Consider the following 27,894-nt stretch of genomic DNA (forward strand, 5'->3'; position numbering starts at 1 on the left):
AATTTGAAATCAAAAACATTTAAACATATAATTTTAATCAAAATCTAACTAATTTAACAAAAAATTGTTGTTCATAATTTACACGTGTTAGTACAATAAAAAAGTGGACATATCGGCACAGAGTGACTGTTTGAACGCTGGTAATTAGATAATTTTATTAATGATGTCCAAACCCAACAATATCATAGTGATAAAAGATATTTTTTTACACATATGAAGGTTTCAAAAATCTAACACTATCATTGCTTGAAAGTTGGAATAAGAAAAAACAAATACAACTCTTTAATATAAAACAACTCTACCAATTGGCCAAAACACAACAAGGAAAGGTTATCACTGTTCACAATACAACACCGTATAAAATATACAATGTAAAAAATAATTAACTTCAATTTGACAAAAGATGGGCTTTCACACATTTTCCATGTCCCATGAGAATATGTCAAATTTCTCATCCGGAGCCGTTCGCATTGTCGACATTGTCGGGGACGGCGGCTACGAACAATTAACGCAAGAGATGGACTTTCACATATTTTATGTGTCCAATAGGTCGAACACACAAGAGATGGACTTTCACATATTTTATGTGTCCAATAAGTCGAACACACCAACCATCACATTAGTGATTCAATAAGATGTATTATACCCAAACCAAAAAAAACTTGCCCGGAGCCGTTCGTGTTGCCAGTATTGCCGGCAACAACGGCTGCGGGAGGAGGGGGATTATTTAATAGATTTTCTGCTTGGTTAAAAGGTGTGGCTTTTTGATTATATGCATCGATTTCCCACTTTTTATTTTTGGTCTTCGTATATAAATTTTAGTTCAAATGGCAAAGGCCAAAGTTAATAGGTTGAATGACCTTGTTCAGGTTTGAGCTCGGATCCCTTATTTGTTTGTGTGATTTTTCAAATGGTTATTGTCATTATAATGGTTTGACTGTCTTTTCGCTCTTTTTATTGAGCTATCATTTGAAAATTATGGACGGTGTTTTTTGATTAATAATCATTAAAAAAAATAAGGAAGTAGATGAGAAGAAAATAAGAGAAATATTAGATCTTATTTGAGTGTTTTTGTACAAAATGATAAATAAATTATTATCATTTGTATGAATTGTTTCAATTACAAAATGAAAAATAAGGAAGTAGATGAGAATGATTAGGTTGTTTCATTTGTATGAATTGTTTGATAACTACAAACTATCAATAGAGTTTAAATTGATTACTCAATTTTAAGATATCTGAACAAAATACTTAAGCCAATGTCTTAGCCAATAACACTCTTCAACTACCCTATAATCTCCGAGGTGAGCCCATAACTCTTGAAGAAATAAAAGAATATGATCAAGGTAAGGAGAATGATAGGTTGTTTCGATTCATTTCTATGAATTGTTTGATAACTACAAACTATGAACATAGTTTAAATTGATTACTCAATTTTAAGATATCTGAAGAAAATACTTATGCCAGTCTTGGCCAATAACACTCTTCAATTATTACTACCCCATAATGTCCTAGGTGAATCTATAACTCTTGAAGGTTTGAGAACGGCAAATTAAGTACACAAATCATTATTAGAATATGTCTAATGTTAAAAACAATCAAACAGTTAAATCAGGTTAAGCCTCAAAAGTATGGTTAGTGATCATTGAGACCTAGATCGGTTTATGGACATTCGTAAAAACATAAAAAAAAAAACATTAAGGTGTGTTTGATCTGCTAAACATGACAGAATAACACAACACAAGGTAGAACAGTACATGACAAACTTTCATGGTATTGAATAATTTTTTGACAATCGTATGATTTTTGGGTGACAAAAGGTTATTTTAGTATTTTTAGACAACTAGTAATTGGAACGAAAAGTTGTGATGTGGTTTAGTGAGGGACAATAATTTCAATTTTTGTCGTGTCTCTTGCCTCTAGTTTGTCATGTCTCCCTGAAACAATTTTACAAATCAAACACTGTACAACTGAAGTTGTCATGTCATTCATTTTTTTAGCTGATCAAACATACCATATATATAAAATTAATTGAATAAAATACCAAAGAAATCAACTGAGTTTATAGGATAATTTAAAATTACATGATACAACTAAATTTATGATTTTGTGGGATAATTGTGTGTATGATACAAGGTTAAACAAGACAATTTATTTTGGCTTTATAATTAATTCAATATTTTAAATTAATGTCATATATAATAATTTTAATATTAGGTAAACTCATACGATTTCATAGGATTTTATAAGTCTATTCAATATAGACAAAATGAGTTGAGGTTGAGGTAAAAACTTGTGACAATTTTGTTTTTATTTTTTTTAGGGAAAATTTTGTTGGTGATTTTGTCTTTTGGTTTGCAGGGCCGTCCCTGTGAAATTGGAGGCCCGACTCTCTTAGTTAAAATAGGCCCCTACTAAAAAAAATACAATTTTTTTTAACAAAAAAATACATTTTTTTAAAAGAGCAAAAAAAAACAAGAGAGAGTAATTATAATTTTACAAAAGAATTACAATGTTTTTTTAAAGTGTTATAATGTTTGCTCTTAGAGCTTTGTTATTTTATACGACAAATATGTGCCAAAAATTACGCGTGCTCTAAAAAAACAAGAAAAAAAATTAAATTGTATTTTTATTTGTAAATATGTAGTCGAAGAAGTTGATGAGTTGAACTAAATTGGAAGGAGAATAAAGAGTATTGAGGACAAATAGACCTCAAATCCGTAAATATTAGCCCAAAAGAAACCCTAAAAAGCTGGGAAAAAAATTAAATAAAAATAAAAAACAAGCATCAGACCTCCGAGTCTCACCACTAGTCCGCGCACTTCAACAGTGCACATGATGCAACGCTACTAGTATATATTAATAGAGTATTACTTTTCCCACCCTATGCCTTTCCTAGCGTGCCCTATTTTTTTTTCTTCCAATTTTACCCCTGGTTCGGATTTCGTATTCCGGAACGTATTGTTAGTATTCTTCAGATATTTCCGGATTTAAAAATCCGGAATAGTATTTTAGCAGAACTTTTGCAATTTTAAGCTCTACAATTCGTAAAATAAAATCCGAATAAAATAAAAAACAGAAATAAAAAGACACAAACATAAAAACAACTCATTTTATTAATATATGAACAATACATTACAATAATTTTCGAGCTTTTTAAGCTTATTACATAAGATCCTAAATCTATTTCTAATCTCCTAAGAGCCTAATTCTAATCTCCTAAGAGTCTAACCACTGCTATGTGATAGGACATAGCAGTAGCTTGGCTATTGGAGGAAAACCGGAGGAGGAGGGAAGAGGAGGGCAGGAAGAAGAAACAAATGCCCCTGAGGGAGGTGGGGGGTGCTCAGACTTACGCCCAGACAGGCGAAGCTAAGAACCACACTGACCCACTGACCCTCAGATGAACCGCCCTTCGTTGCAGCGCGGTTCCATCCTCATTGACCGTTCATACAAACCCTGAAAGTTTTCAATGAGACCCTTATTTATGAAAGGCCAACGATGGAAAACCATGGTTGTAGAAGGAAGAAGAGGAGGAGAGGGATGGCGTGAGAAATGGTGGGGTTTGGAAGGGTATTTATAGGGAGGGATGGGTGAAAAATGGTTGGGAAGCCATAAATGCAGTCAAAAAACATGGTAAAACACGTTTTTTTGACTTGACCACTGTCAAAAACGTGTGGGGCAGACCACCGGCCATGACACTGATGCGTTCCGGAATATACAATTCGGAATGCACCTTTGGTTTCCGGAATATACTTTCCGAATTAATGCGATAATGGTGAACGAGGGGAAAGTTGGCACTTCCTGTAGGGCTAAGGACATTCCGGAATGTAAAATCCGGAACGCTTCAGCATTGGATTCTTTTGAAAGAGAGCCATTAATTTGGGTTTGGACGGTTACAACCACTAACACGTTTTCATTGACTGTATTAATGACCTAAGACTTGTTTAAGGCTATAAATAGGCTTCCATCTTCAACAAATACCTCCATTCTTCACTTCACCTCTTTTCTTCAATTTTCTTCAAACGTTTTTAGTTTTTTAGGGGTGTCGGTGGTGTCATGGTCATTGTTGACCGTTCATATGAACCCTGCAATAGCATTTCAACTTGTGTGGGGTTCATATAACGGTCAACAGAGACCCTTGACATCAAAGAAAGACACAAAAAAGCGCACAACATCTGTTCCAGATTTTATTTTTCGAAAGTAACTAACAATCTGGTTCGGAAAACAAAATCCGGAGCAGGGGTATTTTTGAAATTTTTGCAGGGCGCGCAAGAAGGCAGTAGGGTGGGAAAAGTAAATCCCATATTAAAATGTTCAATGTATTATATTAAAAAAGAAAAAAAAAATATTTTGGGCCCCCAAATTTTGGAGGCCCAGCTCTATTGAGCTGTTTGCACCTCCCAGGGACGGTTCTGTTGGTTTGTACAGCAATGATATTTTCCGTAACCAAAGTTAAATATTGTACCAGCTTTATATGTTACATCCGAATTAAAAGTTTTTACAATTTGAACCATAAACTAACTTCAAGTAAATAGTCACATATCATATCATATGAGATGTATTCACCCGTTTTCACGGAGAAAAATCTTCCGCTTCATGCAAGTAAGCACACCGTCATTCTGCCATGATTAATTTTACCCACTAACTAATTAGAAATCTACATATTTGAGACCTTTAATAAAATACTATATAAGCAACTTCTTTTTTTTAGTTAAAACTATATAAGCAACTTCTTTAATTAATTATTAGAGGTATTTATAGATTTGAAAAGTTTACATATTTGATTAGTTTAACAAAAAAAAAAAAAAAGGAATAATGTCAAAGACACAAACCGTGCAAAATGTAGCTTCATTGTCGAATGAAACAATTCCAGCAGAGTTTGTTAGGTCAGAAAAAGAACAACCTGGAAACTCAACTGTTAGAGGGACCCAATTAGAGGTTCCTATAATTGATTTTAGTAACCCAGATGAGGAAAAAGTGTTACGTGAAATTATAGATGCAAGTTGTAAATGGGGAATGTTCCAAATTGTTAATCATGAAATACCTACAGAACTTATAACCAAACTTCAAAGTGTTGGAAAAACGTTTTTTGAGTTACCACAAGAAGAAAAGGAGCAATATGCTAAACCTCCTGATTCTAAATCTATTGAAGGTTATGGATCTAAGCTTGGTAAAGATATTGATAATAAGAGAGGTTGGGTTGATCATTTGTTTCATAAGATATGGCCACCTTCGGATATTAACTATCGATTTTGGCCTAAAAACCCTCCTTCTTACAGGTTACTTATTTATGCATGTTCTAAAAATATATTTATGTACATAGACCAATGACTAAAATGATCGCTAACATTAGCAACTAGTGATTTAACGACATTTCCTAAATTGGTCACACTCATTTATAGACCGAATTAGCAATCAATTACAAAATTTAGTCAATAAATCGTATGACAAAGACCAAAATAATTTGATCGGTAAATCACTAGTTAAATCATGAATTATTACTAATGAGTGGTAGGTCTTATAAAACTCGTGAGCCATGATACATATGGTTGATTAATTTTGATATGTTCGCTGCAGAGAGATCAACGAGGAATACGGCAAACATCTACATGGGGTTGTAGACAAGTTGTTCAAAAACTTGTCAATAGGGTTAGGGCTTGAAGGTTACGAACTAAAGGAGTATGCAGGGGGTGATAACATGGTTCACTTGTTAAAGATCAACTATTACCCACCTTGCCCCCGTCCTGATCTTGTTCTTGGTGTTCCACCTCATTCAGACATGTGTTGTATCACCCTTCTTGTCCCAAATGATGTTCAGGGTCTTCAAGCTTATAGAGATGGATGTTGGTACGATGTTAAGTATGTCCCCTCGGCTTTTGTAATTCACATTGGCGACCAAATGGAGGTACATGTACATGTCTTGCATTGCACCTTAATGTTTGATTATTGTTTTTGTGACATAAAGAGATAAGTTGAATTTTTTGCATCAATTTTCTATAGAAAATTTACATGTATGTATAGAGGATAGGTTCTTCAAAAATTTGAAATTAGAAATAGTGTAACTGATTTATATATGGTGACATCAGATAATGAGCAATGGAAAATACAAGGCTGTATTACACAGGACAACAGTGAGCAAAGATGTGACAAGAATTTCTTGGCCAGTGTTCATAGAGCCACAACCGGAGCAAGAAGTTGGGCCTCACCCAAAACTGGTTAACCAAGACAACCCACCAAAATTCAAGACTAAGAAATACAAAGATTATGCATACTGTAAGCTCAATAAGATCCCTCAGTAAGTGAAGCTACTTGTACCAATTCAGACATATTGCAGGCTGTTATAATATCAACAGAGAAAAAGCTAAGTCATCAAAGTGGGGTAGACAAATTGGTTAGTGAAAATGGACATGTGTCGCTTGATCCAATAATTAATACGAAATGAGGAATGATGTGTAAAAGAGGAAAGAAATTGATGTAAATAATAGTGTAAATAGTAACAGTAGTGCTATGCATCGCGAGAAAAGTATCATGAATGTATCCCGAATGCTAAAATGCCTTGTTACAAAAACACAAAAAAACAGCTCCCACTTGGCAATCATGCGGTGACAAAAAATAAAGGATTTTTGTTATAACCGAGTCGTGATGTTCCGCAAATTAATGATTTGCTAGAAAAAACATTTCTCAAAGGGAAATGATGTATCTGGCGAGAGAGTATCTCGCGAATTGCTCGTGATGTTTATTCCATCACTTCCACTTTTTCATTGACCCCACATTATTTCAACCACATCCCATGAATTCCAGATTCCTTGAATTTTTATTGGTCTATTTCAATTTTGGGATGCCATCGTGATGTTTTCCTTCGCTGTACATAGCATCGATCTTTCTCAAATAATAACATATTTAGTTCCTTTTATTTTTCATATGCAGGCACGTTAAGTATGTCTCTTAGGTTTAGATTATTATCTATTTAAACTCAACTTTTGCATCATTTTTATTATTGAAATATATCATTCTAATTTTCTACATAAATTGTGGAAACTCTATACTCTCTCCTTCCTGAAATTATCCATTCCTTCTATTTCTAGACCTTCTATACCAGTTATCTTTCTAAAAAAAATTGTGAAAATTGTACCCCCGTTTTGAAATTCATTATTTTGTTGTATAACTTTTTATGGGAAAATTTCACTATATCTATCTATACGTTGATTCAGTTAACATCAAAGCACCAGTGGTCTAGTGGTAGAATAGTACCCTGCCACGGTACAGACCCGGGTTCGATTCCTGGCTGGTGCAAAAATGGTAGCTATGATGAAATTTGTGTCAAATGTGGTGATGGGTTTCATCACTAACGCTACTTCGGTTGCGAAAACTGGCACATCTGAGCTTTCCTTTTTTGTTTTTTTTTTTTGTGGTGATGGGTTTCATCACTAACGCTACTTCGGTTGCGAAAACTGGCACATCTGAGCTTTCCTTTTTTGTTTTTTTTTTTTTTCATGAAATTTGTGTCAAATGTGGTGATGGGTTTCATCACTAACGCTACTTCGGTTGCGAAAAACGCTACTTCGGTTGCGAAAACTGAATTTTATGAAATTTGTGTCAAATGTGGTGATGGGTTTCATCACTAACGCTACTTCGGTTGCGAAAACTGGCACATCTGAGCTTTCCTTTTTTGTTTTTTTTTTTTCATGAAATTTGTGTCAAATGTGGTGATGGGTTTCATCACTAACGCTACTTCGGTTGCGAAAAACGCTACTTCGGTTGCGAAAACTGAATTTTGCTTTACATCTATCTAGCAATCATCATTCGAATTATTCAGTCCCAAGGTGTTATTTTGAGTTGTGAGGGATATGTGAAGAGGCTTAGGTGTAGAATTTAGATACCAAATGCAATTCTCGTAAGCATGATTTTGAGTTTTTGATATGTTTACAATTGATGCTGTGTTTAGAAACCAGATCAAGCACAAGTTGAAGTACAATATATTTTATTTATTTTAAGAAGAGGAGTCGAAATACAATATTATTGTGGGGTTGGCTAGCTTAACTGGTTTGAGTTAAGGGATAAAGAATTGGAGGTTTCAGGTTCAAATCCGAACGAAGGAGTAAATATTAATCTAACAATTTACTAATAACATTTATCATTAAAAAAAAAATTATTAACCAATCCATGCAACAAATACAACTGAAACATTTATCATTAAAAAAAAAATTATTAACCAATCCATGCAACAAATACAACTGAAACACATCAAGCTTTCCTCACATAAAACTGTAGTACAATCATCTTATTATTTAGTCTCGTATTTTCATATAGACTGGGAGGTATACAAAGTTCTGAAAATAATACAACCAAAATCAATGTATTTATGCATAATCAAAGATAAGAACTCTAAGAACTCTGCTTTATATTGTTGCTGAAAAAGTAAAACAATTTCTAAGAACTCTATCAAATGGAGAGCATAGAGCATATATGGCAGAAAGGAACTTATACGCACCTTCTAATTTCTCCCTCTATTGCTATATATAAGTATAACTATTAAAATTACAGGATTACATACTACATCAACAATATTCACAGTTTGTTGCAAACAGGCAATATATCAAAATGACATTAATCTCAATAGTGCACATGTAAAATTCAGTATGCACAGAAAACTGATAAAATTTGGATAAAAGAAGTGCACGAGCTCAATGTCTAGAATCATCTCTACCAAACACTGACAAAATTTGGATATAACACTGCCACAATAAGAAACTTAACAAAAGGATCAATAATCAGCTGCATCTTTCTCCTTAACTTATGAACCACATTTACAAAAGTTTTGTAACAAAACCAATAATATTAAATGATTCTGCTATATGATTAAAAATTGTAAAAGAAGCAAAAGAAAAACATAAACTAGAATAATAGTTCACCAGAAAAGATTACTTCATTTGATTTAAATCTTGTTAAAACTTACAAAGGAACATAACCAAGTAAGAACCAAAATAAGCATTAAACGGAACAATCGCATGTTCCAATTAAATAGTTAAAGCGTAACACAAAACTGCATCTTCAACCACTCAAAAAAGTGTGCTGCTTGGTGCCGCGGGTTGAATGGGATTCAAACTCAAAACCACCACCTTCTTTTCAATAGTGGTAAATACATTACTCCGTTTCTCCTAATCGCTCGGTCCCAAAGTAAAAATATTGTTATCTTTGGAATAATGAGGGAGGATGCTACCACAGTTTGATGTTTCGACCACACCAGATCAAGAGTTAAAAACATGATTGCATTTCCAATTGCTACGTGTCAATGTCAAATCCCTTTGTCCAATAAGGAACGCAATATATTAGGATTCCAAAAGAGAACGAGACACATATTGTAATAGCAGCATAGGCATATGCTCTCCAAGGGTCACTGCTTTTTCTCATTGCATTAAACTCAGCAGCAAAAGTAGAGACAGTACTAAGGCACCCCATCACACCAAACTGTATTCCTGCTACAACAGTATCACAATTCCTTGTGTTCACCTGCATCAAACAAATAAACGCTGGTAAAGGATGCCGTTATCTTTGTATTGAAGATTTTTGTTATTTGTATTGAAGAATTCCGCTATCTTTGTATACTATATGAAGCCGTAAATGATGATAAAGAAACTGATACAGTGGCAATAAGAAGATAAATATAGTAGGCTACCGCTTACTATGTAGCACTGACACCGTGATACTTCAGATTAAATGTCTGTCCGAAACTAAGACACATGGTTATATTCAATCACTGCTATTTTTCCAAATTATTATCAGTGTCTATGTGCCAGTGACACAGTGTCATTGTGTCAGTGCTTCATAGACTAACAATTTAGAGATTAGACAATGCAAGTCAGGCATGGGGCACTACTAGAATATGAATGATGGCAAAGAAACTTACTGCATTCTTTATAGTAGAAAGTGCAGCCATAACACAAGCAGCTGATACATTGGCAATTAGAGTCCCAAATGGTATCCATTTAAATCTTAAACCATTTGTTCCTAACCCACGTCCATTAAGCCTCGCTAAGAACCATCTAATCCACACACCTATAGGTCCAACCATGCAAGCAAACCACAACTCAGCAGCACTGCCACCACGCTTGAACTTAGCCTTTACTAATGCACCACTGACACCCCATAATATGCCCAATATCACCAAGAAGATCACCATAACTGTCAATTGGCGACGGTAGCTGTCTACTTTGAAGTAGATCATAGAGGTACCGTTTTCTGGTTTTGTAATATTATGCCTGTTGAGAAGCAATCTGAAACCCTTTGCAGTTTCAATCCCAAATGCGATGGAAACGGCAACAAGAGCTAAACCTGAAAATTTCCAATTGTAAAACAACATCTTATCAATTGAGTCATACCGATGGGAAAAACAAAAGATCAATTTAACTACTTAGGATAAGTATCAAAAGTGTAAAAAAAATGTGTTTGACAGATATAAGCTTAAAATAATGTTACACCATCATGAAATGAACTTACTTACCTATTAGAAAGCCAAGTGAAGAGATGACCCAGTGGCCGGAAGCACTGAGTTCAAGCATTTTTTGATTCCAACCACTGAAGGTTGTAAGGCTCCCCAAGTAACCAGTTGTTATAGCTACGGCTAGATGCTCGGACACATTAGATATGTCTTTTTTGTATACAACACCAAACCATCCCATAAAAAATGAACCAATCTGAAATAAAATGTCAATAAAAAAGTGCATTCGCATCATTTATCTAAATCAGGTTCCGTTTGTGTTCACCTCAAAATGGTAGTTAAAAATTCTAAATTGATTGTATTAAAGCAATATTCAGTACTAATTTGCAACTGTGCTCTATATATCAAGGATAACTAGATAAGTTTCATTTTATAGCAAATTTAAAGCATCGGTCAGGTTTTCACTCTAATTAAAACTGCATTCTAGAAAGATTCAATACTTTTTTTTTTTCTGTTTTGTATCCTGTTGATCAAGGATTTTATGGCTCATTAGAAAGGAATAATTACTACTAAGTTCTAACTCAAATTCCAGAACATGACGATTTGGACCCAACTTCAGAGAGCGGTAACAAATTTGTCTATTGTTAGAAAAGCAATAAATATGATGAATTAAGTACATATTGTCCAAAAGTTATAGTCCTGGCCAAATAACTCTGAATTGCTAGTCTTTGTGAACAAACCACAATACATAAACAAGAGACAGAAGAAAAATAATGATGGAAAAGGGGACATACCATATTAGAAGGAAGGTCAAGGTAAAGAATAGTATGGTTGCTTGTCACATTAGCAACCCCAGGTCCAAATAATTTTTGCAATAAATATCTTGTGATGACCTGCATAGTTATTATGACAATTTGTGTATTAGCTTACAAGTACCATCATCAATATCAGTATTAGTATATCGAACAATTCAAGCTAAATGAAAACTGAAAAGGTTAGCATATTACCCCAAGAATTCCAAAAACAGCTAACTGAGCCATACACGAAACATAGTCTAGAAACTCTGGCAAACCTTTAGAAGGTTCCTGAAAATATACAAAATCAACTATCCATAAATGATTAATTAACAAACATTAAGAAACTGATATCACAATCACATGGCAAGTAATGTTGATTATTGAAGAGTTCTTACAAATTTTGAGTCTTGAGAACCAACTCTTGCATCAGTAGAAAGAGGAAGGGTGGATGAGAGTTGATGTGGCAAAGGTCTAACAGAGGAGTTTGGATGCAATCTATGCAACTCATGTGGAATGGAAACAACACCACCACCACCTCCATTTTCTGAGCGAAAACTGTTGCTTTCGCTGAACCTTCTGCTCGGAAGTGCTCGATCTCCAATGTCACCGGCTTCTGAAACACTCTCGCAATCAATATCATTATCTGTGTGATGGCTTCTATGACTTGACATGCTCAATGAACGCCTTTTAATTGAAGAACCACCATCACTGCTCATTCTCTCCATGTCAACAATTCCAACACCAAACTAGATGCAACTTTGACTCCTCCTCCAACCACCCTGCAACTTGGACAAGTTTGAGTTATAATTTCTACAAACACATTATGGTTAATTATAAAATGGGGTGTGTGAAAATACAAAAAACTAATTCTCTTACGCAACCAATGTTGACTTTATGCATAAATCACGAGGATAAATAAGAATCAATGATGTCAACTATATTGTATGGTTCTGATTTTAAAGGCATCTTTTTTTTCTTATTTGAATTTTCTGTCGTCAGTCTCTCAGGATAAAGTAGCTGGAAATTCATACAGCCATTGAATTATGAATGTATAAATAACTATCTATTATATATATTATAAAAAAAACAAAAGATGACGTAAACTTGATGTGCCTAACAAAGGAGGCTGAAACGCAAGATGTCATTTTCAAAAAGAAAAGAAATGTTTGAATCACCAGTTACCCTTTTGAATGAGGGGGCGGCGGCGAATAAGTCCGGCACGACTGCTCCGGCGGCGAGCAACGGTAGCTCCGATGTCGTGGAAATCTCGTCGTGGAAGAAACGAGTTTTTTTTTTTTCCTCGTTCGTTGAAAATAATGGCAAGAGAAGACAGGTGAGATTTCTTTCCCCATGTTATTTGGTGATTATATTTTAACGGAAGACATCACAGCTCAGGACTCACATGCAAACGATGGGCATAGATTATAAGTGATTCTGGTTAAGCTGTTAGCCGCATTTTCTTTCCCCACCAGCTTACACCCTCAAATCCACTTTTTAGGTTCATTCAATAAATGATGTATTTAGCCTATAATAAAGACTACATACATCATTAATTGAATGAATCTAGAAATTGAATTTTTGCTTATATTAGTGACAGGAGTGTGTATTAAATTACTCATCACGAGACTATGATTAAGGATGATTTTGTTTTATTTTAAGAGGTAAAAAATTGATTTTGTGTTAAAAGAATTTAGTGACGAAACCGAATCAAAACATGGAACGCAGGAATCATCGGCAAAAAATACACACGAAATTAAAAATAAATAATATTTTTTCCCATTTTCTAGATATTTAAAAATTAACAATTAAACCAAATCCATTAATTTTGTATCTTTTTCTTTAGAGGAATTAATTTTGTGTATGTTCGCTTTCGTTCACAACAAATTAATATACTATAATATATCCTGCATAGAAAGAAGTAATAAGATAAGGATCATTAAACACGAAATAAAAAAATAGAACTTAAAAACTATTAAACAAAAAAAAATTATTTTTTAAATAAAAAAACATAAAAAGCTATCATATAGAAGAGTTTAACAGATACTTATTTGAACAAAAAAAAAAAGAGTTCAAACTTTCATAGCGTAGAAGAAAGTACCCTATATATTGAAAATTAAAACATACTAGAGTTACAAATTAATATGTTGCATTTTTTTGTTATTTTGATACTAATGCAATTTTATGTTATACAACTTTAGTTTGTTGCATGACATAAAAAAAAAAAAAAAAAACTTTAGTACATTTTATGATGAAGTTTTTTTTTTTGGTACATTTTATGATGAAGTTTATTATTTGATATTCTATGATGTATAAAATTATTGTAAAATAAGTTAAACATTTTTTTTAAAGAAAATTAAAAAGTAGAGTATTATTTTAAAACAAAATTACGATGACTTGTCATTTGGTCATTTAATATTAAAAAATAGAAAAATAAGTTGGGTAATCCATTACCAAATTCAACCCAACCCAAAAATTAGTGGGTTTGTCCAAACCCACCCAATAGTATAACGAATGGTTATTTTACCTTATCCTATTTAGTTTGGTTTTGGGTTTGGCCAAACCCAACCCAAACTCACCCACAAACACACAAACACCCCTACAAAGTTGTTCCTGGCCGGCAAACACAGCCGATCCGTTGTTAATATTTTTTATTTTTTTTAAGTGCGTCAAATTCATACAAAATTCAACTGACAATAAAATGCCACCGCAATTGTGAAGGCATTCGTGAACCCCATTTCGCTATACGTAGCATTATCGTTTTATATATATCATCTAAGAAAGAATAAACCCAGATGTCGTTTTCACATGGAAAAAAAAAATGTGAAGAGATGAGACATGAGAGGCTTGAGTTTGGAATAACTATTGTAGTCAACAATTTTGGCCAACGTTTGAATGGGATGGACTTGCACGTGTATTGTTCCTCTTCTACGCATTCCCGTCAATTCTAAGATTCAACAATTACAGTTTTTGTTGGTGGCGTTCGCTATTTCGTTTTGGAAGGTTTTATGGTTATATCATGGGATGAAATGCTATCATGTGAACGATCATTTTAGATTTTAAAGAGATGAAACTAAAGAAAATAATTTTACATAGACCAAAACTAAAATTAATCCCTCTTAGAAGGACTAAAAACAATACTCTTGAATATTCAAGAGAATAAGATCAAATTATTTTGATTTGAAGTTGACTCGACTCAATCCGGAGCAAATTTAAATGTCAATTTCATATCAGATTTTTTTTGACAATTTGATTCCCACCCTCATCAAAAAGCTAGAGAAAGAGTTAAAAGAGATCAAACAAGACCAAACAAGAACAATGTTTCTTTTTCTTCTTCAAAAAAAAAGAACAATGTTTCTTTTAACATTTACAAAGATATAAATAATTTTATTTCATGCACTTGCCAACGTTCATAACCTTTTTTCCTAAGCGAAAAATGTATTGAAATTTTCACTTCTTTCAACAATAGTCCCACCGAATAAGAATCTTGCAGTTCAAATATTTCGCATTTGACACGGCCGCGCAATGCAAAACAATTGATCGAAATTTGACGAGTGTAGTTTCAATCACACATCGAAACTCTAATTAAAGTCAAAATGTGAGTCACCTGATGTTGAACTGCTTCACAAATGCAGCTGATGTGATATTTTTTAAATGCACGAAATCCAAATCCCACGAAGATCCTAATATGTGTCCAAAAAAAAAAAAACGAAGATCCTAATATAATATCTCTTCCAACTTCCTAACTCAGACCCAACAAATTCACTATTGTACAACCAGAGCACACATGATAAAACTTCAAACACACAAATGTAGCCAAACACCCAAACAAATAGGTACATAATCCCTATGCTCACTCACATTCTTGAAACAGGGATATAGTATAATAAGATCCCAAAAGAAAATGAAACGCAAATGGTAACCATAGCATAGACAAATGCTCTCCAAAGATGCTTGTTTTCTATCAGTTCATACAATTCAGCAACAAATGTTGAAACAGTACTCAGACATCCCAATAGACCAAATTGAAGTCCTGTTATCACAGTATCACAATTTGTAGTATTCACCTGCACCAAAAATCAGGTTTATAGCAATACTCATCACAACCTCCAAAATCATGTGTCAAAAATTCATTCAGAATAACTAATATAATCAAAATATTTTTAAATCCATAGACTATTTTGAAATATTAATAATAACATATACTAAATTCACTAGTGAAGACTTGATTGATAATTCAATTGTACAAAAAAACTTACTGATTTCTTGAGGGTGGCAAGTGCAGCCGTGATACAAGCAGCAGAAACATTGGCAATAAGAGTCCCAAATCGAAGCCATTTCAAAAACCCTCCTCCAATTTCGCACTCGTTAAGTCTAGTAGCTAAGAAAAACCTAAGCCATACACCAAGAGGTCCAACAATGCAAGCTAACCACAACTGAGCTTCACCACCACCATTTTTGAACTCATTTATTTCCAAAGCACTACTCACGCCCCATAACAAAGCTAATATCACCAACAACACTATCGTCACTACCAATTGACGAGGGAAGCTGTCAACCTTCCAGTTTAGTTTTGATATAAAAGAGTCACTTTCATGTCTCATGTTTAGTCTTTTGAGTAACCATTTGAATCCCTTCGCCGTCCAGAAACCAATGATGATCGACAATGCTACAAGAAACATGCCTACAAAATTCCATTTCCTTACAAACTCTTCTTAATATGTAGTAATAGTATAAAATTCTCTATATATACACATCTAATCTCATTTTACAGCATGGATAATTGCACAGATATTTTAGAAAGTAATATAGTTAAGTGACATCGTAATGACATATAACTAAACGCGTGTGCAAAACTATTTTGTTTTGTTAGTACCTAGTCTTTAAATCGCACTTATTACCTAGTACAAAGCCGAGCAAAGACAGGATCCAGTGTCCAGCGACACTGAGCTCGAGCATTTTCTGATTCCAGCCGCTGAAAGTTGTTAGGCTCCCTAAGTAGCCGGTTGTTAGACCAATGGCTAGATGTTCAGATACGTAGGATATATCTCCTTTAAAAACAAAACCAAACCATCCCATAAAAAAGGAACCAATCTGGAAAATGTGTAAAAGAAAAATATCAATGACAACACTGTCAAAATTAGCTTTCTAATCGATGAACTTTAATAAAATGCATTTGATAGGAATATTCAAGTTTCCATATTAATCCTAAGAAAGCAAAAATAGAAGTTTAGATGAGTTAATTCTGCTGTATCATATGCATCGATTAGTTATGACATGAATGCTTCAAGCTCAAAACCTGGAACAGATAGTTCCATTTTTAATCTTAGGAATTATAATAAAGAATTTAAAAGACAGAGTATTTCTAGTGCTTATGATTCAAGAATATTGTGTCCAAACATGTTAGTTAATGCAGCAACTCCAATAAAGACTTGAATTGCTTTTCAATCAGGCAAATGATTCTTTGTCCAAGATTTAGTCATCATGATAACCATACTCTAAATTTACTAACATAACCTTATAACTACCATGGTTATTTTTCTCCTTTTATTCTCCTTTAGAATTCAAAGAAATAAATCTAAGAATCAGTGAATGCAGAGGCGAACCATATTTGATGGCAGATCAAGGTAAAAAACGGTATGATCACTGGTCACGCCAAAACCACTTGGTCCAAATGACTTTTGCAATAAGTACCTCGTTAAGACCTGCATATTTATTATGACAATTGGTGCATTAGTATCATGATCATTTTAAGATTTTCCTCTCCTAATTTAATTGCGTCGAGTAGATGATTAATGGTGTGACATCTAATTATATTCAGTAACCATCCACTAGTTATATTCATTAATCATCCACTAAACATAATTTAACACATTCAAATTGTGTTAACCGTCTAATTTGTTGTTGAAATTTGAAGTCAAATTTGTGTGTCAAAATTACCAAACTCATTTAACATATTTCCTAGCATCTACCATACTCTTTAACATCAAGAAATGTGTAAAAAATAGAGAAAAAAAACTCAAGGTCACAGGACAGAAGTTAGCATATTACCCCAAGAATGCCAAAAACAGCCAAATGAGTTAGACACGAAACAAATTCCAGTAGCTTGGGTAACTTCATGTCAAGTTCCAGAACCTAAAAAACAAAGTAAAAGCATGCCTCAACCGTGAGGAAACTAGTACAATTTGAATTAATTAAGTTTAAATATATCATTAACAACAAAAAAGGAGAATTTCTAAATGAACCTACTTGTTTTATGTCTTCACAATTAACCTTTCCATTTGTTGAAACAAAGATGGGGAGGTGTTCTTGTGGATTTACAATATAGTTATTATTAGATGGCGGCAATTCATGTTCCATTGCAGGATTGTACACAAATGTTCCATTTTCTGGTTTGATATATAAAGACAGGTCAAAGCCACCACTCTCACTTTTCCTTCCTCCTTGAAAAGCTATATCTCTTGCAGCTGAACCACACTCACGATTCTCAGCTTCATCATCACCAACATCTACATTTTGACACACTGAAAGCCTGCTAACTGCAGAACCCCAACTGCTCGTTCGCTCCATGGCGATCCTCAAAAGATATATAAGAACTTATTTCCTTCTAAAATAAAAAAGAGCAAAGATTAACAAATTCTACTATCACTATGTTTCTTTCTATAGGAAACATGAATATAACATTCTAAACATCTTACCTAAAGATTAGATTAAATAACAGATCATTGTGACCTTCCGAAAAATAACTCGAAAATTTATTGCACCTGTTATACCTAACTTAAGCTGCAAGTTAATGTGACAGAGATGAAGCAATTATCATGCCTACAAAATGATGTATCATACAAAAGGATGTAAATGACATCAATGTACTAGTACTAAAAATGTCAGCACTGTGATTTAGTTAGAATTAACTACATATTTATGGTTATTTTATTGGAATCGTGTGCACAGTTGAGTTATTATATGAAGTAAATACAAAAGCAAGTTGTGCATGTGGTTTCTCATCGAAGGATACAGGTTAAGTGGTTAGAACTTAGAAGTGGCAACTACTATTTAACTCAAATAAGTAGTGCCAGCGCTGAAATGAAAGAAGCACTAATTAATGAGTATAAGAGCTACTTTGATGCAATGCAACAACCTAAAAAAAAAGTGATGAATAACCTGTTTTTGCAAGCATATTTTCTCATTTCATGATTCTTAAAAATTACTATCGGAGTCGGAGGTTTATGCATCTTCATTCATCTGGACATGATAAAAAACATTTTTCCCTGTTGAGATTGGTAATTCCATAGATGTGTTAAAAGTGAATTTCTGCAAACGCTTTTACAACCTCCAAAAGCACATGTACTAGCATTAGCATTAGTTATTCCTTCTTTTCGGTTGTAAAAATTGATAATGTTTGGATTGTTTCCCAACCGTTTTGATTGAGCTCTTCTGTTTCTTGGAGCTTAGGCCATGCAAAAAATCAAATAAAAATAAATACTTCAGCGGCATTGCTCTCATTTCTAGGAATAGTCCATATAGACATGGCAACGGGGAGGGGATGAGTTTTGTCTACCCCATTCCTAAATTTGATGGAGTTGGTTATCCCTGTCTCCAATTTCAAGAAAGATGAAAAATAAAACCTTGGATAATGGGGTTCGGGTTTCCCATCGAGTCTCATCCCCATGAACTTAGATTGCATTTTGTGCTTTTTTTATTATTAAAAACAGTATAATATCCAAAATTGCGTCGTTTCAACAATCTCATTAAATATAATAATAAATAGTGGAAACAATTTGTTTAAGGCTCGCCTTAAAAATCAAAATAAAAATATGAATGTAATTTAAAAGCTTGTTTAAGGGTTTCTAATTTAAGAAAGGTAAAAATGTAATTTTATACAAACGAGACAGTTTCGAGGTGGGATCAACGTCCCCACTACCCGCCCCATCTTTTGAAATTAGGAAAAAAGTACTCTTTAAAACACCTCACACCGTCAAGTAGTTACACTTACACTTAGGTAGTTTTTAAGAAGAAAAAAGAACTTTAAATTAATTAGAATATTATTAGAGGATACATTGCCTCACATTCCTTCATCATCGCAATCTCCACCAACTGCAGCATGTCACTTAACAAGTTTTTTTTTTTTTTTAGGAAGTCACTTAGCAGACTTAAAAACTTGATAAAATGTTATTTGAACTAAGTTTAGTTGGTTAGAAGTTAGTTACAACCCGTAACTTGCTACTCAAATTGCTTAGTTTACATCACTTGTATATATGGATTGCAACTACTTCACATTTCTCATTGAGTCAATCTATGAGGTTTCTACTCTCAATTCTCTCTAATCTTGATCTCATAATAAGGTATCATGAGCTTGTCGTGAATTGGCTCAAGCTTTCGTTTTCTTACAATTTCTTGAGTTGTCTCTACAATTTCTTGCTTTTTCTCGAATTTCCTCAATTTCTTGATCTTCAAATGAAGCTTTCATGGCACATAATATCTCTGATCTTTTGCAACAAAAAAAAAAACCCTAAAAAAATTATCATAATACTATGTTCATCCGAGTGAATGTCCAAATTTCGTGACTTACACCAAAATTGGATGTTACAAATTACTTTGCTTTTGTGGCACCAAGAACAAGTTCCAATCAAACAACCTGTTAAAACCTCATTTACTACCTCCCCACCCAACCACGGCTCCCATTCCTTATCTTCTTAGTACTATCTAGCCCCTCAATTAACAACCAATTTTTTGTCGAACATTTTTCTATACCGATTTTTCGTTAACAACACATTTCCTTCCAACTTTAATTAAATTGAGTCAAAAAAATACTTAAAATTTACATCTATACATGATTAAAGAACACTTTAAAACAACAAACAGACTCCTTTTTCTAGCAACATATTTCACTGTTCAAATAACAATTGGACAAAAAATTGAAAGTAGCGAAAGCAAAGCAGCATTTGAGGTTGAACCAACAAAGCAAAAAAGTTATTGGAGATGAGGTCTGATTTGGAGAATCAAAATCTCATCGCTGAAGAATGAATACAAATGAATTTACTTTTGAAGTTAGGAAAGTGAAATATTCAACATACATGTCTTCTATGAATTCGCCTTTTAGGATAGTTTAAAGTTGCACCTTACTTATGGGGGTAGTATTATGTAAAATGATGGTTGTGGTATTACAATTAAAATAAGAATGTTATGCTACAAACACACTGTATCTACTACACACTCTTCTAATGAATTCCACAAAATTACACAGAATTTAGTACGACCTGCTCGAATTTCAACTAATATGAGAGAGCTAGTTAAGAAAAGTGTAGATCTTTATTGTTAACACTCTTTGAAAGTGTTAGTTTCCATTAGACGCAGTTATTTGAGTATTTCCAACACACCACGATAACACAAAAACTACTTCTATCATGTTCGTCAACTGATAAATGAAACGCCCTATTGAAATTTTATGATATAAAAACAAATTGAACTCCAAAGACTTACAACCTAATAAATAGAAGAAAAATTGGGCAACTGCAAAACACTAGTGTTAATTAAGCACATTCACCTCTACTTTTTCTGCTTCATTCAGTACCGTGTGCCAAAAAAATTCCCCATAAATACTATAGAATGCTAATCTAAAAATGAAAAACAAAAAACAAACGCATAACTGATGAAAGAATGAACCTGCAGTTCAGGAAAAACACGACCATCAGCAACAACCACCATAGTATGATGTTACATGTATAACACGAAATCAACCAACATAAAATGGAAACATTACTTCTATAAAGTTATGTGCCCCGTCTATACTCAAGTTGCTTTGAGTTCTCCAGTAAAATCTGTCAACCAATAAAGAAATTGGGAATTAAGCTATGCGGTAGAAACCGGAAATCTGAAGGTAAACACTGTATTATATCTGTAAACGGTTGAACTTAGAGCTCTAACAATGGTGGGAACTGAAAAAAGAAAGCTGAAAACTTCACCAGAGTTCAAGAACTCCTAGACCAGATCAATACCCAGAGAGAATTTATCTCCTAGCTGACTATGACAACTTAACAAAATTAATGACTCTTACCCCTTCCCTCCCTTTTATAACAGAATGGTTCCTTAAATTTCAGGAAATATTCCAACTGACTCCTACTCACACTTCTACAACTTCTAGAAAGTGTGCTCATGTAAAGTAGGGCCAATGATTGGGTCAGCACTCAGCTAGCCTAATGGACCTTGGTTATCAATATGAAATGAATGTGAACCATGTTTTTACTCCTATATCAAATAAATAAGACAGGTTCTTACTTCACGTATGTAGTTTGCAATTGCTTTGCAGCCTTCCGTGTCCAGTTGCATAACATTTTCCAAAATGTCAATTGGAAGTTTAGAATCTCTACAGCAAGGAACAAAATAAATTATTAGTTCAAACAAAAGTTGATATCTCGTAGTCCAAAAATCAAGTAAAGCCATACTCAACCCAACACCATCCAATTAAAGAAACGGGTGAAATAAATAAAAGCATCTCTCTCTACAAACAAATGTCAGTGATCCATTTCTGTTAAAATGTTCAGCCTCTCAATCTCAGTCAGCCTTTATGATAACCCGTGCATGCTCTGAAGACTCAATACTGGCCACCATAGTGGTGTTGTGTAGCATATTGTAGCTGCCCCTAGGCACTACGCAAAACTCTGTTGTATTGCATTTTGTAGTAGATGCTGTAACAGCCAAATAGCAGCTGCTACAGTGAATTTTTTGTTAAAATCTAAAAAAGCCTTCAACTTTTTTAGTTGATGCTGTAGTCATTTTCTTGGTTTTTAAGAGTTTTGGTCATTTGATCCTGCAAATTTTTTGTTTTATATTGGGTTGAAATATTGGTAGGCCTGCGCATGGCTCAGTTTTCTGAGAAAATCAAACTGAACTAGAATATCAATTCACTCAAAGCAAACTGTACATATCATGATTCTTTCTATGGTTTTGATCTGAACCAATTTTACAATGACAGAATTTAATTTTCTGTGTATGCAGAATCAAACTGAACAGTCCTAGCTCTTCTTCATGGGATGCCAATGACTTGATTCAATAACTGAGGTAATTTAGACGAGCACTGAAAAGGCTCATATTGTATTACTTTTCTAATTAATTATTCATACCGACGACTATCGATTTGGTATTTTAGGATCTGTGAGACTTAATTAGTTTAGGTTTGATCGTTTTTCCTCTTCCATGGAGCTTGCATCAAATGCACAAACAAATCGAAAACCACAAGTAGCATTGCACCGCTTAAGCTAAATAATTTTATTTGTTTCTAAGCTTTACAGCATGACTAATTTAAGATTTAGGGATTTAGTAATAACGAGAAACGATGTTTTAGGGACTTACTGATATGACACTAACATCTAATGACATGGAACTTTGATTCCTGCAACTCAAAGACTGAGGATATGGCACAGCTAAAAGTAGCAAGTTTTGGTGGGTTTGTGTTTGAGTTCAGCATATACAGTTTGTCAATAGTTTGTTGAAAGTTCATCGAAATGAACTTGAAGTGTGCAGTTACCGAACTGTGTTTAACAATGCAGTTTGATTTGCTGAACCTTACTAATAGTTCGGCTTTTTTCCAGTTTGGTTCACTTTGGTTTACAGTTCCGTATGGTTTTTTCAGAACTATGAACAGGCCTAAAATTGGTAACAATGAATTTTCATTGTTAGTTATGGATGTCTTTAATTTTGTGCATTCTTCTATTTTTGAGTTTTTGTGTATGGTACTATGATATAATTTCATTTATTGCTTCCCTAAACTTTGACATGACAGTGGTATGCTGTTATAGCACTTTGGGGGTCGGTCGCTATCTGCCATTGACTGCATAGCATCCATGAAATGAATAGTACTATATAATATCAGCCTAAATTTGGAGAACTAATGAAAAATATGCAATGAAGAAAATAAAACATGTTGTTCCAAATCCCCAAATTAAGTGTTAATAGGCAAGAATGATTCAATGAGGGAAAATAAAGCTATAGTTGACAGAGCATTAACTGATACTACACAAAAGAATTACAAAACATCCACCAGAGAGTAAAGGTTCAAGTCACTCTATCAATAATCTTCATCAAAAGCAAAAGGGAGATCTAGGAAGTTAAAAAAGTAAAACAAATGGTGCAGAATCTTTGAATTTGTCTCCTGAAGTGTGGGATGCGCTTCAGATGGTAAAGTTTGAAGTTATAACATGCACATGTATCACAAAGTATAACTTGATTTTTCAACAGGATTATAACTCATATGTTTGCCTCTAAAGTGCAGGTCTTGCTTTAAAGGAGTCAAAACCATAACCTAGGCCTAATGATGAGAACAGTTTTGGAAGGAGAGCATCAGCCTCTAAGTGACTGTGTCAATTGCCAATGACACGGATCAAGATGAAGAATTGAAAGAGAGATGGGTCCCCAAGGATCCCAAGGCCTCTAACAAAAGGCAAACTAAGAACATTATAAACTTTCACATTTAAGAAAAAAAACAACACAATCCATTAGGGCCGGGTACAAACATAAATAAATTCTTTTTTCCTGAGTTAATTTACTTCGCTGGCTACAAAAGAAATATAGATAAAATCATAAATAAAAATTTACCTGAAGAAGCGTCACTTTATCCAACTTCAGCAAAATTCCTACAGTTACATCAGGACCCCCAGCACTGTCTTCTACATAGTTCAAATCTGTCCATATTCATTCAGAAACTTTCAATAACTATGAGAAACCATGCAGTGCTATATCAAAAGTTGACAGAAACAAAAAAAGACATGCCACCCTTGTCAAATACCCAATTAAAATTTTCAGTGAAGCAGATATATAACAAGTAGAGCGGTGCTATTGAGGTATCCGGCACTACAGGAAGTTACAAGACCAAGCATAGGGATCCCAGCATCGGCTAGGGCCAAAGTTGCTGCATTTATACACGCAGATCTAGTTCCTACAAAAGGCATGTTACGAACAAAAGTTATATAAAAGTACAGAGACCCGTTTTAAATATTGCCAACAATTAACAGGAGCATGGTTTTTTAAAAGAGCACCATGAAAAATAATGACGATAAGAGGAGAAAATTATCACAAGATCCTATTATCAGGCATGAATTACCTCCATCTGCTTGGAGAACTTGGACATAAATATCTATCTGAAAATTAAATAACCAAATCATTACAAAAAGAAAATACTCAATTTATACTGATTAAAAAAAAGTTCCAAAGACTAATAAAACCTGGGAACGGGGCATTAAATGTGTCAGTATGCATTCTTCCATGGTTTGTCTGATAACTAGAGAAATCTCGGTTGATCTCCTGTAGCATGGGCAAATTTCAATTAAATATAGAAGTAAAGGTCGTCCCATCATTCAAGGGTTAGGGAACCTTGCAAGAGGAACCAATTTAACAAACTCTGAAACACAAAATCAGGGACAATCTATGTCTAAAACATTGAGCACCAGGTCTGTTACGAACAAAGGACAAGAGATGGAAAATCAATAGAAAGAAATGAAAAGAAAAGAAAAAGTTTTATTTAAAGAATGAAAATAGGAGAGGAGACTCTCCTCTAATGGTATCCATTCAATTCACAAAGGACTGCTACTTTATCCATTCAAAATACAACAAACAAATGTACCACATCCTTCGCTCGTCCTTATTTATCCTATTTATATTGTATACATGATATCCTGTAAACTTCTTAACTTCTCTTTCTAGCTAACTAATCTATATCCCTTCTAAGTTCTAACTAAACTTCTCTCATTAACTAAATAACTATAATGGTAGATCCTAACAATTCCTACACATAATCTCCACGCCATGTTTCTGCTAAAGTTTCCTTCAGAATCAGCTGGTCCCTGGTAAGATTATCATAATTCAATGATCAGCCGTGCCTGTTTCCACTAAGTTGATATTTCCAGCCAAGCTGCTCAACTAGAGACTTGTCTGAAAGATAAGCTGCTAAACCACCATAACCCACCATACAAGCAAGTTTAGCAGCACTTTGATTACCAAAGTTTTGTCGACTTTATCCGTGAACAAAATCAGGATTTACCTTATCAATCAACAGAGTTACAACCGTGATACTATTTGTGAGACTGTTTGAGAAAGCTTATGGAAACAACTTATGACACATCCACAAGCTGTTTTCAGTTTATTTCCATAAGCTCTACATGATAGATTATAAAAATAGCTTATAACTTGAAAATAGTTTGACTTTATTTTCTCTTTTTGTAATAGAACATGAACACTTAATTAAGTTTTTTTATCCAAACATGGCCTATACCAGCAAAGTATATTAAAATCATGCAAAAAGAGTGGAAAATTAAACAGGTAAATAAGAAATAACCTGTCGCCCTTCGGTTTCCTCATGCGATCGCCAGTGCTAAAATTAGCCATGCTGTATTCGCATGGAACCTAGATAACGAAAGCATATGAAAGGCTGTTAAATTTTCAGTAGAATGCATATAAGAAACATATATGTATGTACCCATCGCTTTGGATACAGCACAATTTCAGCTCGATTTTGACGTATCTAGGATTGTATAAGGAGAAAAAAAAATAACTTGTGAAATTGAAAAGTAGAAAGAAAATGAATTGTAGAAAAAAGTGTAGTACAGTACCTACGTCCATGGGAATGCGACCATCCAAGCGAAGTCCTTCTGGGCTGACGTATTCCATTTTTGGGTGTTCAAATTCAAATTATTTTGTGAAGGCAGACAATGTTGTTTTGCGATACTCTGTCATTTGCAACACTCTCTGAAATTTGATCTCTTTTTGTCTTTGGGGAATGAATGATATGGGCATCTTCAAAAGAAAGTTGATTGGTCTTTTCATTAAGCCCTTTCAAAATTGTTCATTCATAGAGTTAATCCGTCGGCACTTTTAAGATAGGTTCTTCTACCAAAAAAAAAAAGATAGGTTCAACCGATAAAGTGTCAAGTTAACTTTTGGTGAAAAATGCTACTCCCTCCATCCCATAATATTACAAGAAGAAAAAAAAAATCATAAGAAAACTAAAACATACATTAGTTTGTAACATAGTCTTTTGTGTTATCTTTGAAATAAGTTTTATAAGAAAATGTAAAAACAATTTTCATTGATAGTTGATTATAGAGAAAATGAAAAAAAAGATTAAATTGAATGCACTTTGCATTTAATTTTCCTTTGGAAAAGATAATTTTTTGAAAAGCATAATTAAATATGATAAAAGTTAGTTTTTTTTGCTTATAATTTGGGACAAAGAAAATGAATTTTTTTTGTTTATAATTTAGGACGGAAGAGTAACTCTATTTGAGTTTAGGGAATGAGCAATTTTGATAAGGAGGAAAGCAATTTTCTTCAATTAGAATCTGAATTGTGTCAAACCCCCGCTCGGACAAGTTTATGAGTACATTTGTAGTCAATGTTGACGCATTTTAGGTTATATAATCCGAATTTATAATATATATATATATTAGGATTATCAGTGGCGGATCCAGGATCCGGAGTCAAGGGGTGCAAATTTTTTAGCTTTTATTAATTAATATTAAAATTAAATTTTTTAATATATATGGTTACCAAATTTTGATCTAGTCATTCAATTCTTTTTCATACGAATAAGACAGAAATTAAACTCCTTATCACATTATATGTATAAGTGATTTTATCATTTCAATAATTTAGAGATTTTATAAAAATAAAAAATAGTTACTTTGTATTTGTTTACCACGATAAAAAATTGGGTTAAAAAAAGTTTTTTTATCTTGTTTGTATACAACTATATACAAGTTTTTTTTTTTAAATTACCATCAAAGATTTTAGGTGGAGACTTTAGACACATGTGGTTAGAAAAGGAACAAGAGAGGACATTATCAAGACAACTGTTAGTTCTTCCAAAATCTGGAGGACAATCAAGAATCTAATGTTGATAAAAAAAACACGAGACTTGTGTAAAATACAACAAATAATACGCAGGATGATAATAAAAAGTTTTGTAAAATGAATTTTGGATATTGGTGATGGTGTTTTAGAAAATGATGAGATTATTAGGATGGTGAGTTAGAAATTGAAATTTCAGAAGATCTTTGCGCATTGAATGGTACCAATCTTTTGCGTCATCTAATTGAATATGTGTATTCGGATATTTATCAAAACCTTGACATCAATATGAACATAAACATTTGACATAATAAATTGTTCATTATAGAAACGTTAACAATGATAATAATACACAAAACTTGAGACAACTCTCTGCATATTGATAGTAAATTAAAATACATAATAGTTATGAAAACACATAAATAAAACACATCACATATAATTATAGATGCAAAATATGTGGTTAACTATGAAACTTAAATCTTGATAATATTTTGTCATTGATAAATTGTTTATAAATATCGGATTTTATATCGTTATTATGTAACCACATGTGTTTTTTTTATATGAGTAACCACTTGTATGAATAATTATGTTTTATTCTATGTGTAAATATGTGGTTAAGTTAGTGAAATTCATAAATTGTATAACCACTTATGTTGATAAATATTCTAATCATATAATTTTTAATTGTGGGATACTTAATTGCTAGTGCAAATTATCAACATAAGTGGTTATACTATTTATGAATTTCACTGACTCATCCATATATTTACACATAGAATAAAACATAATCATTCATACAGTTGGTTACTAAAAAAA

At 33.3% G+C, this 27,894-nt stretch overlaps 4 protein-coding genes and 2 non-coding genes across 12 annotated transcripts; 3 read left to right on the top strand and 3 right to left on the bottom strand.

The window, feature by feature from the left end:
• The first annotated feature begins 4,784 nt into the window (after positions 1 to 4,784).
• Positions 4,785 to 6,405, top strand: LOC146940053 (flavonol synthase/flavanone 3-hydroxylase-like). The gene is made up of 3 exons (XM_085753641.1): positions 4,785 to 5,282; positions 5,581 to 5,908; positions 6,090 to 6,405. The coding sequence occupies exons 1-3, from the start codon at positions 4,819 to 4,821 to the stop codon at positions 6,300 to 6,302; spliced, it is 1,005 nt and encodes a 334-aa protein (XP_085609767.1). The 5' UTR covers positions 4,785 to 4,818; the 3' UTR covers positions 6,303 to 6,405.
• An 820-nt stretch (positions 6,406 to 7,225) lies between these two features.
• Positions 7,226 to 7,296, top strand: TRNAG-GCC (transfer RNA glycine (anticodon GCC)). Its single transcript has one exon. It is a non-coding gene; the product is annotated as a tRNA-Gly (tRNA).
• Positions 7,297 to 7,303: 7 nt separating this feature from the next.
• Positions 7,304 to 7,389, top strand: LOC146940055 (small nucleolar RNA snoR114). The gene has a single exon (XR_015033863.1). It is a non-coding gene; the product is annotated as a small nucleolar RNA snoR114 (small nucleolar RNA).
• Positions 7,390 to 8,910: 1,521 nt separating this feature from the next.
• On the bottom strand, positions 8,911 to 13,971 carry LOC146940056 (fluoride export protein 1-like). 4 transcript variants are annotated; one of them, XM_085753643.1, is made up of 7 exons: positions 12,421 to 13,971; positions 11,634 to 12,017; positions 11,449 to 11,526; positions 11,236 to 11,334; positions 10,505 to 10,697; positions 9,911 to 10,335; positions 8,911 to 9,513 (listed from the first exon to the last, which is right to left on the bottom strand). In XM_085753643.1, the coding sequence occupies exons 2-7, from the start codon at positions 11,961 to 11,963 to the stop codon at positions 9,286 to 9,288; spliced, it is 1,353 nt and encodes a 450-aa protein (XP_085609769.1). In that variant the 5' UTR covers positions 11,964 to 12,017; positions 12,421 to 13,971; the 3' UTR covers positions 8,911 to 9,285. The 4 variants fall into 4 exon arrangements, with proteins under 4 accessions (XP_085609769.1, XP_085609772.1, XP_085609771.1 ...); XM_085753646.1 differs by having other exon boundaries at positions 12,414 to 12,742; XM_085753645.1 differs by lacking the exon at positions 12,421 to 13,971 and adding an exon at positions 12,115 to 12,283.
• A 618-nt stretch (positions 13,972 to 14,589) lies between these two features.
• Positions 14,590 to 18,023, bottom strand: LOC146940057 (uncharacterized). The gene is made up of 7 exons (XM_085753647.1): positions 17,934 to 18,023; positions 17,485 to 17,842; positions 17,287 to 17,370; positions 16,842 to 16,940; positions 16,137 to 16,329; positions 15,495 to 15,919; positions 14,590 to 15,302 (listed from the first exon to the last, which is right to left on the bottom strand). The coding sequence occupies exons 2-7, from the start codon at positions 17,803 to 17,805 to the stop codon at positions 15,093 to 15,095; spliced, it is 1,332 nt and encodes a 443-aa protein (XP_085609773.1). The 5' UTR covers positions 17,806 to 17,842; positions 17,934 to 18,023; the 3' UTR covers positions 14,590 to 15,092.
• A 1,370-nt stretch (positions 18,024 to 19,393) lies between these two features.
• Positions 19,394 to 26,057, bottom strand: LOC146940058 (exosome complex component RRP41 homolog). Of its 4 annotated transcripts, none has more exons than XM_085753650.1 (9): positions 25,840 to 26,057; positions 25,562 to 25,629; positions 24,453 to 24,531; positions 24,332 to 24,368; positions 24,017 to 24,166; positions 23,827 to 23,912; positions 21,511 to 21,598; positions 20,996 to 21,053; positions 19,394 to 20,898 (listed from the first exon to the last, which is right to left on the bottom strand). In XM_085753650.1, the coding sequence occupies exons 1-5, from the start codon at positions 25,891 to 25,893 to the stop codon at positions 24,030 to 24,032; spliced, it is 375 nt and encodes a 124-aa protein (XP_085609776.1). In that variant the 5' UTR covers positions 25,894 to 26,057; the 3' UTR covers positions 19,394 to 20,898; positions 20,996 to 21,053; positions 21,511 to 21,598; positions 23,827 to 23,912; positions 24,017 to 24,029. The 4 variants fall into 4 exon arrangements, with proteins under 4 accessions (XP_085609776.1, XP_085609774.1, XP_085609775.1 ...); XM_085753648.1 differs by having other exon boundaries at positions 20,652 to 20,898; positions 24,050 to 24,166; XM_085753649.1 differs by lacking the exons at positions 23,827 to 23,912; positions 24,017 to 24,166 and having other exon boundaries at positions 20,652 to 20,898; positions 25,840 to 26,040.
• Positions 26,058 to 27,894: the final 1,837 nt, after the last annotated feature.

The sequence above is a fragment of the Medicago sativa genome, chromosome 3 (genome assembly GCF_051527215.1).
Source record: "Medicago sativa cultivar Bolivia chromosome 3, Bolivia_mono, whole genome shotgun sequence".
Classification (NCBI taxonomy): domain Eukaryota; kingdom Viridiplantae; phylum Streptophyta; class Magnoliopsida; order Fabales; family Fabaceae; genus Medicago; species Medicago sativa.

What these genes read in the sequence shown, in the direction of transcription:
- LOC146940053 (XM_085753641.1), top strand. Translation starts at nt 4,819, where the DNA reads ATGTCAAAGACACAAACCGTGCAAAATGTAGCTTCATTGTCGAATGAA. An exon ending in AAAAACCCTCCTTCTTACAG is followed by an intron (nt 5,283 to 5,580) that starts GTTACTTATTTA and finishes TGTTCGCTGCAG; the next exon opens with AGAGATCAACGAGGAATACG. An exon ending in ACATTGGCGACCAAATGGAG is followed by an intron (nt 5,909 to 6,089) that starts GTACATGTACAT and finishes TGGTGACATCAG; the next exon opens with ATAATGAGCAATGGAAAATA.
- LOC146940056 (XM_085753643.1), bottom strand. Translation starts at nt 11,963, where the DNA reads ATGGAGAGAATGAGCAGTGATGGTGGTTCTTCAATTAAAAGGCGTTCA. An exon ending in CTGTTTTTGGAATTCTTGGG is followed by an intron (nt 11,335 to 11,448) that starts GTAATATGCTAA and finishes ATAACTATGCAG; the next exon opens with GTCATCACAAGATATTTATT. An exon ending in TTCACTTGGCTTTCTAATAG is followed by an intron (nt 10,336 to 10,504) that starts GTAAGTAAGTTC and finishes GGAAATTTTCAG; the next exon opens with GTTTAGCTCTTGTTGCCGTT.
- LOC146940057 (XM_085753647.1), bottom strand. Translation starts at nt 17,805, where the DNA reads ATGGAGCGAACGAGCAGTTGGGGTTCTGCAGTTAGCAGGCTTTCAGTG. An exon ending in CTGTTTTTGGCATTCTTGGG is followed by an intron (nt 16,941 to 17,286) that starts GTAATATGCTAA and finishes ATAAATATGCAG; the next exon opens with GTCTTAACGAGGTACTTATT. An exon ending in TTGCCACCCTCAAGAAATCA is followed by an intron (nt 15,303 to 15,494) that starts GTAAGTTTTTTT and finishes TTTTTGGTGCAG; the next exon opens with GTGAATACTACAAATTGTGA.
- LOC146940058 (XM_085753648.1), bottom strand. Translation starts at nt 25,893, where the DNA reads ATGGAATACGTCAGCCCAGAAGGACTTCGCTTGGATGGTCGCATTCCC. An exon ending in ATGGTCGCATTCCCATGGAC is followed by an intron (nt 25,630 to 25,839) that starts GTAGGTACTGTA and finishes TTCGTTATCTAG; the next exon opens with GTTCCATGCGAATACAGCAT. An exon ending in AGTTCTCCAAGCAGATGGAG is followed by an intron (nt 24,167 to 24,331) that starts GTAATTCATGCC and finishes TGCCTTTTGTAG; the next exon opens with GAACTAGATCTGCGTGTATA.